Below are 13,582 nucleotides of genomic sequence, written 5' to 3'. Positions count from 1 at the left end.
TTTACTTCTACTGATTCTCTCATACCACTACAAAAAGATTCCAAGAATGTGGGCTGATTTAGAATCGTGGGAGGAAGCTAGAGTTTTCCACACACAAAACTAGTGTTCTGCAAATGGAGCCATGGCTATAAGTGAAATGAAGTTGAATTTAGAGTTGATTTTGTGCTTGTATGTGTGAGTGGGGATTCCACATTTGCACTGTTGATGTTGTCCATTGTGTTTCTTGCTTGAATTAATTGGTGGGTCTTGTCATGTAATTCTCACACTCTCACAGTCAAAGGCCCAATGCCAATGAATTTCGAGCTTGTTGCGGTTCTTGAGATTACAGCGTCTACATGGGAGATGAGAACCAAACTATAAAGAATTGAGAAGCATTTAAGAATCTTTAAAGGTGGAGCACATCATGGAGGATTCAAAGTAGGTTTCAAAAAGGAATTTTTTAGAGTGGGTTGCTCAGCAAAAAGGACTATCTCTTATAAAGTTACTACAAAAATTTGAGTGATTCTATACTCAATTACCAAGAATAAAATAGGCCACGAGAAGAAAAAACTATTGTTGCAAGTTGTGGATACATAAGTTTAAAAGACAAGAATGAAAAATAGTGTTTAAAGACTAAGTGGAACAAGGTTAACGACCCAATTTCATTACTTGTTAGGAGACAATGTTGAAGAGATAAGATAGTGATAAACAATGCTGCTCCTACCTCTAGCACAGTTGAGAATTTAACTAATCCATCTATTTGGATTCAAAAGAATGATGAATCAATGCTAGATAAGCTTACCAAAGGTGTATGTGAATTGAACCTCTAACCAGGTTTTTAATTCTTGGAGAAATTCATTTCAACTAATCTTTGAGAAATCCTTTGTAAAATTAAATGAAATATTTTAATAGAGCTGGTCACTTCTTTACTGACTATTGATGTGTTTTCTCACAAAATTGAGCACTAGATGTGCTATAGGAAAATCCTATTAGTATATCCTTTAAGGCACAAACAAAGAATCAAAAACACATAATTAAGACACATTGTACATCTCTCTCTCTCTCTCTCTCTCTCTCTCTCTCTCTCTCTCTCTCTCTCTCTCTCTCTCTCTCTCCAAGCCCATGTATGCCAAGGCTTGAGAAATTCGCCCCATTGTTTGTGAGGAGGCGTTGCTTGAAGAAGATAGTGCAAGTACTGCTAACCCCTCAAACAACAAGTAGGACACTCTAAAGGGGATTGATTTACTCTTTGGTCTGCACTAAGTATTGGGCCTCTCTCTCTCTCTCTCTCTCTCTCTCTCTCTCTCTCTCTCTCCAAGCCCATGTTTGCCAAGGCTTGAGAAATTCACCCCATTGTTTGTGAGGAGGCGTTTGAAGAAGATAGTCCTGCTAACCCCTCGAACAACAAGTCGGACACTCTAAAGGGGATGGATTTACTCTTTGGTCTACACTAAGTATCGAGCTAGTGCAACGTTCATCTCGGTGCCTTCATTATGGATATTGATGTTGCATCATTTATGAGGAGGCTCTATTCAGGGTATTTGAGAAGAAGAGACTCTGACTTGAGGGAAATTGCACTCCAAAGCTACATTTTGTGAATGGTGGGAGGGAGTGTGTCAATAAGTATTCTCTTTTTTGTGAGGATGTGGATGGTCAAATGATGGCTTTCAACAAAGTTGAGTGGTAATAGTAGAAGAAGAATAAGAAGAGCAAGAGAAATTTCATCGCCATAGAATCAATCTAAGGAGACAAAGATCTATGCAATGAGGCTTGAACTCAAGACCTTTTGCTGAAGAGGAATATTAAAAAGATGATACCATTTCCTTCTTCTCATCTAGAGACACTCACACACATGATAAGTGAATCAAGAGAGGAAGAGAACAACATCATGCTCATGCCTTTCACAATTATGACAAGCTAGCAATCATAATGTGGCCTGCTAGAGCCAAGTTTGGAAGCTATTTTTCGAGTTTTTGGTGGATATGTTGCAATCTAGCAAGAATGCAAACCAACATAAAATTTCAATCCATTGAGTAGGCCACAAAGTCTTTGAATAGCTTTTGCTGATGTTAGGCAAGTGCATGAGCTACCAACGGTCAATCCAACATTCGAACCTATCCAACCAAAGTATTCACCTTCTCAAGTCCTTAGTTAACTCACTAAAAGTTTCTAACTGGATGGAGTCCAAGCGTGACCAAAATTACAACGTAAGATAAACAAGAAGTAGGGAATCTCGGAACAAGAATGCGTTCGACCCAATTGCATACTCTTCATGTCTAAACTTGTCTACTAGACACACTGATAAAAACAAATATGCACTCAAAACTCTGAAAATGTTAAATGTGGATGACAAAACAATCCAAAACCACTCAAAAGGTGAGCACGCTCATGTGATGGTCACTCATTTGAAATCTACAAATTAGACATATCTCATGTATCCAAGGCGAAACTGTAAATGTTGGAGAGTGACAATACTTGCACTTCATCTCTTGCATAGCCGGCCTCGATAAGGTCTCGAATGATCCTCTCTTTACTAATCATCAACCTAAAAGCAAACAAATATTTATCATGTGTGTGTGAAGCTTCGCATCAGCTAGTTTTGCGGGATTGCACCCACACCCACACCCGCGTATCACAAGGGTTGAACCATAGTGGCCAACTCCCCTTGAACTCAAGTGCCCACTTCTTAACACTCGGGAGATTGCTATCGTATCCTTATAAAAGGGGAAGGGCGGATTCGACTCGAACCCATTACCATTAAGAAAGTCTGCTGTAACCAACCAAGCAGCCATGTCGACCTGCTCCACATGCAATAAAAAAATATTGCAAGCAGGGGCTGTCCAAGTCCATATCAACTCCTTCTGCTCTGCCCACAGCCCTCAAGTCCCTGCGCATACCATGCTCGTCTCCCTGCACATCCTGTGCTGGTCTATCAACCGTCTTGCCCGCACACCCACTTGTCTGACTGCCGCATTGCCCAATTCCTCGCATCTCATCTCCTTTGATTCTTTGTATTTTTTTATTTGATATGATTGGGCCGCCCCTACTACTTGAATCCTCAATTCAAAATCATGAGTTTAAATAGTATCAAATTATGTAAATAAGATAGGCAAGAATACTTGACTGTTATTAATTTACAACTAAGAAAACAACAATATTCAATCAATACTATCAAAGCAATCCAACCTCAAAAACCACCTAGGTGGAGCGCCTTCATAAGGAGTCCCCCATGTAGGGCCTCTTGTACTTCACTCACAATGCTTTGAATTTCTTCGGGTCTGAAGATCACTCCATCGAGGTCCTTACCAAAAAGGCTACATGTAGAGCATGTGGTTTCTTGTGCAATTTCGACATTCCAAGAGGGTCAAGAAAGATCACTACATTCCAGGCCCTCATCAAGAAGGCAATGTGTAGAACTTCTTGTTTCTTGTGCAAAATGCTCTGAATTTCTTTCATTCTAAGAGGGCTAAGGAAGATGGTGTAGGGAATGGTCGTGCAGCGACCATTCCCTGAAATAACGTGCGACCACATGGCGACCGGCGGAGGCCGGGACCCATGGTGGGAGCACGTTTTTCAGGGAATGGTCATTGCACAACCATTCCCGGCCATCAATGGTCGTGGGAGTGGGGCCTGATTGCTCACAAACAATCGCACAGTTGATTCCTCGCGCTGAGTTGGCACTCTATCATCACAGACAACGAACGCAATTCTGCATGCTGATGTATCCCGCACTCGATTAAATTCCCACTGCTGAGATGCTAGCACTTACCCAAGAAAGACTAGGATTCCGACTGCTGAGATGGCGTGCATTGAAGAGCTGACACGCTGAATTCTGATGCAGAAGGTGCAACGGATGCACGGCTGAGATTGCTGGCCCCACGACCGACGATCTTGAAGAGTGAGAGGAGGCCATCATAAGGCTCACCTTCACTATTACGTAGAGCCTCTTTTTTTTGTGCAAAATGCTACAAAATTCTTCACTCCAAGAGGGCCAAGAAAGATCACTAAGAAAAAGAAAGACAGCATACAAGATGAGGCTTACATCAAGCAGCGAGAAGCTTTGGTGAAAGGAAAAAATGGAAGATTATTTCTTAAGATTTTCTGTGAGGACCTGATGGCTCTCAACTCTTTAAAAAACTCATACATCCTGAAAGACAAGTCCAATGAAAATTCTGCCTCCATGGGACTTCTTCAGAGAAGCCACAAAAAATCCTTATGGAAGCAAATTTATTAGACATTACATTCTGAGTAATGTCAACAGGCTGAATCCTTATGAAGGCACATTTATTACATAGACATTAAAGTCCAAGTCATGTCAACAGGCTCCTCTAGTTCAGATACCTCGTCCATCAGATGCTCATGCAGGTCACGTGATTTTAAGCCCAAAACGCCTTCATAATGACCGTAATCTGCAACATCAGAAAAGAGAGGAGTGGCATGCGTGACAGGTGCAGAAATGCGTAGAGAGTCGAGACGATGGCAGCGGGCTTGGCAAGTTAGAGTGTGTGGAACACGCAAAAGGAGAACCTCTACACAAAGAGATATGTTGCACATAAAGAGCCCCTATTCATTCACTGAACATGGCAGTCGACAACCTACAACACAGAGACATTGATCAAACCATCTGAGCAAGATTGAAAAGGCACTACACTACTCGTAAACCATAGTCGGCTCCGATTCAAATCATTCGAAATCGAATCTTGTGCAGTACTTCGACCTTTTTCACGAATTACAGGCACCTAATGGGCTGTCACAACTTGCAAAGATTCTACACACCACGATAACAAAGAGCTCCATGACACATTTCAAATCATTCATCTGGGCAGGGCGCATGCATACATGAGCTTGACCTTCAGTTATTGTCGTCTGTATAGGTGTCTAGAGAAATTAACTGTAATGAAATGGTGTGAATATAAATGTATAGAAACAGTTGTGTATTTATTGTGTTTCGAAATATCTATTAAGATATTAGCACATAAAGTGCAACCTTTATCATTGATTCATAGAAAAGACTCTCTGTCTCAGAAAAGAAGTGAAGGCCTTCATTAAAGAATTCACAGAATCCCTGGTTAAAAGAATTGGTCCTTGATCCAATCAAAAATGTGACATCCATGTTACAGAAGGCAATAAAGCTTCAAAAGATGCCGAGCTGGTAATTATCATCATATTTCCCATCCAAGGGGACCTCTTTGTGAATACTTCTCATCCAGAAGAATACCCAAAAATCTATCATAATCCTCAGCCAACTCCACATTGTGTGTATAGTACTCTGGACCAAAGGGACAGAAACAAAAAGGTGTTTCTTGCTAAGCTCATAATAATACAAGACAGGAAACCCTGTGCGATGAAGCCAGCATCTGCTGGACTTGTGTCTACCTGGAGCATTAGGATGTACACTTCAAACTTACCTCATGGCCAGCAACAGGTAGAAGCATCAGGCAAAAACAAAAGAAACCTGCACAGCAATATCCTTACTTCATGCAGTGGAGCAGCTTTGGATTCTGATATAGGAAGAGCAATCTTAGAGACTTGCCTCCTATGAGCTTGCCCATGATGTCTGTTGACAGCCTTGTTGGCTCGAGAGCTGTTGCGCCGAACACACAAACTGCTGCTGCTGCTGTTGCTGTTGCTGTTGCTGTTGCTGCGAATGCAGTTGTTGCTGTGACTGCATTTGGTGCTGCCTCTGGCCAGCCCACGCAGCTAAAGGTAACGCCTGTACCGTGCTTGTATCATTCTGTGGTTGAGAGGATTGGGCTTGGGGTGGCTGTTGAGCCTGTACAATGTAGCACACATGCAGTCAGAAAAATGAACCAAGTGCTAACTAAACTTCATATCAGTTCATAGCATGCATTCGAAGGTTGATCTCAATAAGTATTAAGGTATGAATCAAAATTGGTGCCTCACAATGACATCAAACGTACGATACTGTAGAAATGACATGACCACTCTACAAAACTTTGTTCCCAAGTGATCTTGCTGCCATCAAGAGCTTCAAATGTATTCAGAATAGGACTTTGTGAGCTTTCTCTTTTGCAAGGACAACATACAGGCAATGTGGTAGCTAAAACTGATAATGAATTTCTACAAATTTCATAAGTCCGTACAAAACCAGCTGGTCAAGATGGCAACTCGCTGCATTGAATGACTCACTTCTTTCGATGTGAGATTAGTGCCCTCTATCAAGGGCAAAGGTCTGGACCTTTAAAGTAGATACCACCATGCCATAGCAATGCTGATCATTTAGGCTGCCTGTTTGAGAACAGAGTTGAATCAGTGGATTCCAAAGCTTGCAGAATTTGCTTGTGATCCCTGACAGCAGAAGGCTTAGGGGCTATCTGATGGTTGCCAGACAGACCAAGCCAGCTCATCACACAACTCTTGACGCCTCCGTACGTTTTAATGGTATACACATATACTGAAATCCATATTCACAATCAACTTCTGATTAATGCCTAAACGATTTGACATATAAAAGACTTGGCTGCTAGCTATTAGGTATTTGGTACCTACCTTAAACAGTGTTTCCATTGCTAAATTGACAAGTACAAATCCACGTTATCCAACCAAAAAACCATATCATGTCATTCTTGCAAAAATAACTCAGTGATGAAATAGCCTACTTCTTGAATCTCAACACCCGATTCCTACATGAACATAAAATGACAGAATTACCTGCTGCATCTGTTGCACCTGATCTTGCGTCCAAACATATGCTTGAGGCTGTGACATCCTATAATAAGGCTCCTTCAGATCCAGCTTTCCTGAGGACGTTTGCATGACACCCTGGCCTGGTCCATTCCACATCTTTACTGCGATTGTCCAGAGGAGTGTTCATTATGTCAGGAACTCTTGTGCATAACACAAGAGGTGCAGTGTAGACATATAACCACGTATTACATGCACACATACCAGACATGGTGAGGTTTAATGTGTAGCTTTGGGCACTATGTGCAACCATGTTTAGAGTCCCGGTAATTGCTTGCCCTGCCATAACGTACAATGGCTGAGATAAGACACAGCGAAGTTGATACCAATGTGTAGTCGGGGCTCCTGGTGCAGTGGTCAGCCATCTCGGTACCGCACTGCAACAGTACAATGCAACAACATACTCAGAAATTCAAAGGGAGAGGGAGAACGGAGAACCAAAACTTATTGCTTGAGCTAAGATATTAAGCATCAAAACAAAAAACAACCAAAAGTTATGAACATGTTACAACCACCAACCTTTGCATCTCAAACACCCCCCCTTACTAAAAGGAAGAAACCACCAGAAAATAGTTTCAAATATTGAACTCCATTATTGACAAGTCTTAAATTTCTCTTGGCTCAATGCGACAGACAATATATGGAAATTGGACAACACACCACAAGCAAATTGAAGAAGATACTTTTTGCACCCAAAGGTCAATCACTCTTTAAGATCGCACATGCACTTAAAATCTAGAATAGCCCACATTCAAGGCATCGGTGACGAAGGTCATGTATTTAATCAGCCTACACAACTTTGAAACTGAGAACAAGGAGATTTCAGCCTAAGAACTAAATTATTTTAAACCACTCACATAAAACTTGCAACCCAGCGGCATTTTAAGGAAACTTCCTCTTGTCCGGTTACTTGACCCAAAGGAGGCCCAACTTTGTGGGAACCCATCCCTCTTATCTTGGTAGTTGATTCCACTTCAGTGGACTTGGGTTGAGGGATGGACATTAACTACCCACCTCCCCGTGGGTACCTGTTCCCATCTTCCCATCAGGCTGTGCTCACCCCCTCTCGGGTCTTCCTCTCTTTGCCGTCTTCCCGTCAGGCTGCGGTCACCCCCTCTCGGGTCTTCTTCTCTTTGCCCTCTGCATGCAATGACATTAAGATGCCTGTAGATTTGAGGCGACTAGATCCTGGTACCTCTCCTTTTTCAGCTATGGGCTACTGCTTCATGGTGCATGATAATGACACTCCCTCGACTCTAGTTCTCTAAGCAATTTCTTTAATTTCATGTTGATTACCATGGCCCATATGGGGTATAAGGGTGCCATGGGCCCATGTGTACCCTGGAGATTACTTCTCAAGCCTGCTGGCTGACATTGGAGGACGGAGAATACTAGAGGTAGCATGGACATGCTGGGACCTAGCATGGAGAGGTGGTGGATGTCTACACCTACTGCCTTCCAACGGTTTCTTACCCTCACTTAGCCTTGTCTTCTATCATGAAACTGGCCCATAGGGCAGTAGACTTTAGCTTTCCCCCAAATCTTTACTTGAAAAACTTTACTTGAACTTTACGACACAAAGAAACTTTGCAAAGTAAACCTGTACTAGAATTAACAATTCAAACAAACCACGGCTTGGCAACTAGAGTGCTACCAAGCAGACAGTGACACCCAGTTACCAATAGGCCCCAAAGACTGACGCCCCTTTCGGTATTTCTTTATTCTTATAAAACTTAGGAGAAAACCTGCAAACTTGGACACCCCAAGTCAAGATTCTACCGCGACACAATAGAGATTCACTTCAAAACAGTTCACAAAATTGACACGGCCCAACGTAGTTCCGTGCCAAGAGGTATTGGCCCCAAAGACTGGAGCCACTCAGCTGGAACTGACTATGAGATGTCCTGACACATGCTCTGCACCCCTCTCATGCCATGTAGCTGGAACCCCTGCATCTCCTCTGACAAACCTGTGAACTCTAGCCAGTCACCTAGAGAGCGTGCTAAACCTGCTGCCATGGGACCCTCGGAAACATGAGGCCGACTACCAACCAAGTGGCCTCTCTAAGTGCTAACCATGGGGTTCGAGACGAGGGGCTGCCGTAGGCGCTCCTCCGTGCACGTCGGCTGTCTCGGCTCCAGGCCACGCCCTTAAGAGCTCCCAAGATCGAAGCAAACTCACAGCGAAGCGGTCCTCCAGTCTCCTGCTCAAACCAACTCGGCGCAACACTGTAAAGATCCATCTGGTCGAAGGTTGCCAAGGGCCTCTTGACTGAGGCACCCTGGCACGAAGCCTTTGTTAAGTATGGAGCCTGATTTACCCTTGTAATTTTCTGTGGTAAAAGCGCACATTTGTAAGGCCCCCATTATGAGGAGAAGCCATCGTGCGTGAAGGAAAATCACTCATCGGAAACCAAAATTTTCACAGACAAGAATTAGGGGCAACTTTAAAGGCCTCGGGGGCGGAGGCCCCCGAGACTTTTTTTCGCCGGAATATTCTTTTTCGCCGGAATATTATGGCCGGACGGCCGCCGGAAAGTGGTCGGAAAACAACCGGTCGGTTGGCCGGTGGCCGGTAGTCAATGGCCGATGGCCGGTGGTCGGAAGTCGATGGCCGGTGGCCGGTGGTCGGAAGTCAATGCCCGGTGGCCGGTGGCCGAATTCAAAAGCGGACTTGTCTTCTTAAGGGCGGCCACACATGGGCGGATTGGAGGGTCCGATTTGGACTTATTCGCACAAGGGCGGCTACACATGGCTGTCTCTCATAAGAGAGGGCAGCCCTTTTGGCCTATAAAAGGAGGCCATTTCTACACACATTTGATAGTGTGAAGTTGATGCAACAAGGTGAGTGTGAGGTGGTGAGAGTGAAGCAAGGCGGGAGCTCCATTAAGGGTATAATCCCTTTGTAAATTACTTCTTGTTTTGAAGTACTAAAGCCATTGAGTGGCTGCTTTCCCGTGGACGTAGCCCACATTGGGTGAACCACGTATATCGTGAGTTCTCTCTCTCTCTCTCTCTCTCTCTCTCTCTCTCTCTCTCTCTCTCTCTCTCTCTCTCTCTCTCTCTACACTCTATAATCTCGTGTATATAAATCTGTCTCTCTCCATTAAGTAATCTACTCAATTATCTATTTAGCTACGTCTTATTTCCTAACAGCCTTTGCAGCAAGAACTCCTTCCAGGGCTCCTCGCCTGGAAGAAGTCCTCTGACGACGAACTTTTCAAGAAGGGCTCTGCTCTGCTGTGCTGGATCAATGATCCCAAGCCCTCCCTCAGAACAAGGAAGTGTGATGACCGACCAAGCCACCTTGGCTCGCGCAATCTGAGTGTCACGACCTGACCAAAGGAAGTTCTTGATCAGCCTCTCTACCTGGCTGATACAAGAACTCAAGAAGATCCAGCAAGAAGTGTACCACATAGTCGCCAACAACACCTGGTTGGCAACTACTACTCTACCAGCCAGCTAAGTCGTGCTGAGCTCCAATGTAACAGCTTTCTCCTGATGGACAGAACAAGAGGAGCAATTTGCTGCTCCGGGGACAAGTCCAAACCAACCTGACAACCGAGGTACCGAACTGGAGTCCCTGGAGGAATCCACCTGAAACCCTCTCCTGGCATCCAATCTGGCACAGGAGCACTGCTAACCAAGAAAGCCACTGTCTTTCTCCAGTTGATAAGTGCGCCCGATGCACAGCAGAAGGTCTCCAAAGCCTGCTCACATCTGTGCAGATTGGCTGAGTCGTCGGCAAACTCAGTGTCCAGAAGCTCATCTCCCCGTATAGAGAGTGCTAAGCCCCTCAGACCAACCTGCTGTGACACCAAAAATCTGCTCATCGCCTCCGCATAGAATAGAAAGAGAAAGGGGGCAAGAGGACAACCCTGTCTGACCGATCGTGTGAGCATGAAGCACTCACCTCTACCTCCTGCCAAAAGCACCTGACTGTGAGCCTGTCTGTACAAAGCTGACACCCCTCTGATCCAAGCATCTGAGAAGCCCATCCTGCGTAGAGTACCCTCTAGAAAGTCCCAGTCAACTCTGTCGTATGCCTTCTCAAAATCGAGAAGAAGAATCACAAGGTCCTTCCCACGGAGCCGTGCCAGGGCAAAAGCCTCCCAGAAAGTCAAGATGTTGTCAAGGATACTGCGTTCCTTGACAAAATCTGTCTGAGTCCCATGTATAAGGCTCTCCAAAAGTGACTGAATCCTCAAACTCGGAGCCTTGGCAAGAATTTTGTAGGCTGAGTTGAGGATGGTGATGGGGCGCCACTGTCGAATCTCATCCAAGGAGCCACCCTCCTTTGGAATGAGGAAAATCAGGCCCTCACTCATGCTATCCGGCATCACTCCTGTGTGCAGAATGTACTGAAAGGCACTACAAAGATCTGGGCCAAGTAGATCCCAATACTCCAAGAAGAAGCTAGGAGTCAGCCCATCCTCACCTGGACAGCTACCACGAGGGAGGGCCCTAAGAGCCGTGTGCAGCTCCTCAAGCTGAAGAGGCATCTCTAGCCTCTGGCGCATCTCCTCAGTCACAAGACAAGGCATCTGTGACCAAACCTGCTCCCTGCATGCATCCTGCCGCTCTGACTGGGGCTCAGCCGACAGTAACTCACTCAGTAGCAACTGCACGCATATCCTCGGGCTCACAAACAACTGACCCATCGGGTCTCCTCAACTGATTGACCTTGGCATGCGAGTGCAGAGGTCCCACTGTCTCAAAAAAAAGCACCTGTCACTCTGTCACCCACCTGAGTCCAGTGAGATGCCTGTCAGTGAAAGGCAAACTCATGACGCCTCTCCTCTGTGCAAGCAAGCTCCTGTCGAGCCTGCTGTAACTGCTCCTCCAACCATGGACTGTCTGGATGCTGCTCCTGCATCCTCTGTAGTGAAGCAATGCCTCGTCTGAGACGTTGCTCCTCCTCTCTCGCTGCAACCCGTCGAGCCAGAGACTCCTGGAGAAAAAAGTGGCTAAGCTGAGCTAGGCCTAAGGCCACTCTGTCTGCAGGTAGAGCCTGGCTGTCCATGCCCTCTGTCCAGAGAGCCTCTACCCTCTCTCTGAGTGCTGAGTCCAACAAGACCCGCTCTGGGATGCGAAGCATCGTGCTCCCACTCCTCTGCCTGTCTGCCATTGTGAGGATCACTGGTGCATGGTCCAAGAAGGATGTCCCTGCCAGGATGCCCACTGATCCCCCCAAGTCACTGAAGTGGTCACTAGTGTAGAAGCGATCTATCCGCGATAGATTCACTCCTCCCACTCTGCGGAGAAGGCAAGACTCTCTGGAGGCCTCACAAAGCCAGAGTGCTTCCATGTATCCGAGACCCTCAAAGTCATACACAACCTCTCCCAAGCTGCTAACTCGACTCCATGCACAGTAGCATGGCTGCCTCCAATCAGCCTGTGGCAAAGACTCAACAATCTGTGACCAAAACTCTGCACGAGCACTCGCCACATTGGGCGCATAGATGTTCAGGAAGCCCACAAGGCCACCTTGAACCTGCATAGTAATCCACTGAGCCCTGCCTGGCACAATAATCCCTCTGCCCACAATGGCCTGCTGCAATAATTCGGCAAAAGTCATACATACCCCACCCTGGATGCCTCCAGGTCCAAAAGCAGCTGACCAAAAGGTGTCATATCGTCCACGCAAAAGCTAACCACATCGCCGAATGCAGCTCTCAGACAGATGGTGCTCCTGAAGCATAAGGAGATCAATCTCTCCTCCCACAAGGCAACTCTGAAGCTCCTGACGCAATGGGTCCCGCTGTCGCTGAAACTGGGGCCCACCTAATCCCTGCACGTTCCACAAGACGATGCTCATGGGGAGCGAGAGAGAACAGATGGTGCCGTAGCAGAAAGACGGGCTATCTTGGAGGCTGGCTTGGATGGGGAGTAATCCGCATCCGAGCGTCCTCTAGATAGGCGAGACTGTAGTGAGTGTCTAACCCAAGCCCAAGCAGAGCGAGCCGTGCGTAAAGCAACCTCCTCTGTCCACGAGTCCTCATGAAAGTATACATAGCAAGGCAAACACTGCATATCAGCAAAAAAGTACACCACAATGTGCCTACATCCTGCTGAGTCTGGGGGTGTCACCGCAAACTTGGCCAGTGGCCACAAAGTCTGCAGCAAATCTGTAACTCCAAGTTCTCCCATGTGGTGAGAGAACTCGAGAACCTGTGTATGCAACCATCCCACCACTGAGTCGAGGGACCACTCTGTCTCGGTCCTACCACAGAGGGGGAAGGAGAAACCAACTGCTGAGTCCAAGGCCTCTGTTCCCCTAGCGGCGAGGAACAAAGCATGGACCCTGAAGCAGGCTGCCTCGTGGTCTGCTACCGAATCGCCGAGAAAGCGAGTGAACCCGTAGTCGAAGAAATCCCAGCGGCGTCGGAGATCAATGCTCGTCAAACCACGAGGGATAGCTGCAAGGGAAGATGTCTGAATCTACAGAGGGGGCCGCAAGAAGAGCTGACCCTCTCTCGCTAGGCGACTCGTGGCAAAGGCGCTACCAAGAGATCTCCTAGCCGCCGGCGAGGGACCAGTCTCCTGAGTCAGCTGTGGAACTGGAGCAGGAGGGGGGGGAGAAGGAGCTGGGGGGGGGGGGGGGGCGAGGGGAGGAAAAGCGGGGTGGGGCGACAGAGGTAGAGGGGCGAGGTGGGGAGTGGACGGGAGTAGAGGGCGAGGGGGAGGATGAGGAGGAGGAGGGGAACTCTGAAGGGGGGGCGGCTGGCGAGGGTGAAGTGGAGGTGGAGGCTAGCATAGGGGGCTCCTCCTGCTCAAGAGGACCAAAGCAATTCCCCGTGGGAACCCACTGCTGCTAAGTAGGCACCTGAGGGCCACTCTGAGTGCCAGGCTGTCGCTGTGGCCCCTGGCGTCGACGGCCACGGGCCTGCTGCCACCCC

At 46.7% G+C, this 13,582-nt stretch overlaps 1 protein-coding gene across 3 annotated transcripts in view; it reads right to left on the bottom strand.

The window, feature by feature from the left end:
- Nucleotides 1-5,000: 5,000 nt before the first annotated feature.
- LOC147446514 (putative histone-arginine methyltransferase CARM1) overlaps nucleotides 5,001-13,582 on the bottom strand; it is a 121,792-nt gene continuing 113,210 nt past the window's right edge. For 2 of the 3 annotated variants that reach the window (XM_086525731.1, XM_086525730.1), the window contains exons 14-17: nucleotides 6,889-7,061; nucleotides 6,652-6,788; nucleotides 5,513-5,752; nucleotides 5,001-5,434 (exon numbers count right to left, since the gene is read on the bottom strand). In XM_086525731.1, the coding sequence (XP_086381857.1) occupies nucleotides 5,516-5,752; nucleotides 6,652-6,788; nucleotides 6,889-7,061 (547 nt within the window). In that variant the 3' untranslated portion in view covers nucleotides 5,001-5,434; nucleotides 5,513-5,515. The remainder of the gene's footprint in view (nucleotides 5,435-5,512; nucleotides 5,753-6,651; nucleotides 6,789-6,888; nucleotides 7,062-13,582) is intronic. The other variant, XM_086525732.1, reaches the window with a different exon arrangement.

Source organism: Adiantum capillus-veneris, chromosome 12, assembly GCF_014529385.1.
Source record: "Adiantum capillus-veneris isolate H3 chromosome 12, ASM1452938v2, whole genome shotgun sequence".
In the NCBI taxonomy this organism is placed as follows: domain Eukaryota; kingdom Viridiplantae; phylum Streptophyta; class Polypodiopsida; order Polypodiales; family Pteridaceae; genus Adiantum; species Adiantum capillus-veneris.
This window is presented reverse-complemented; position numbering and strand designations above follow the sequence as displayed.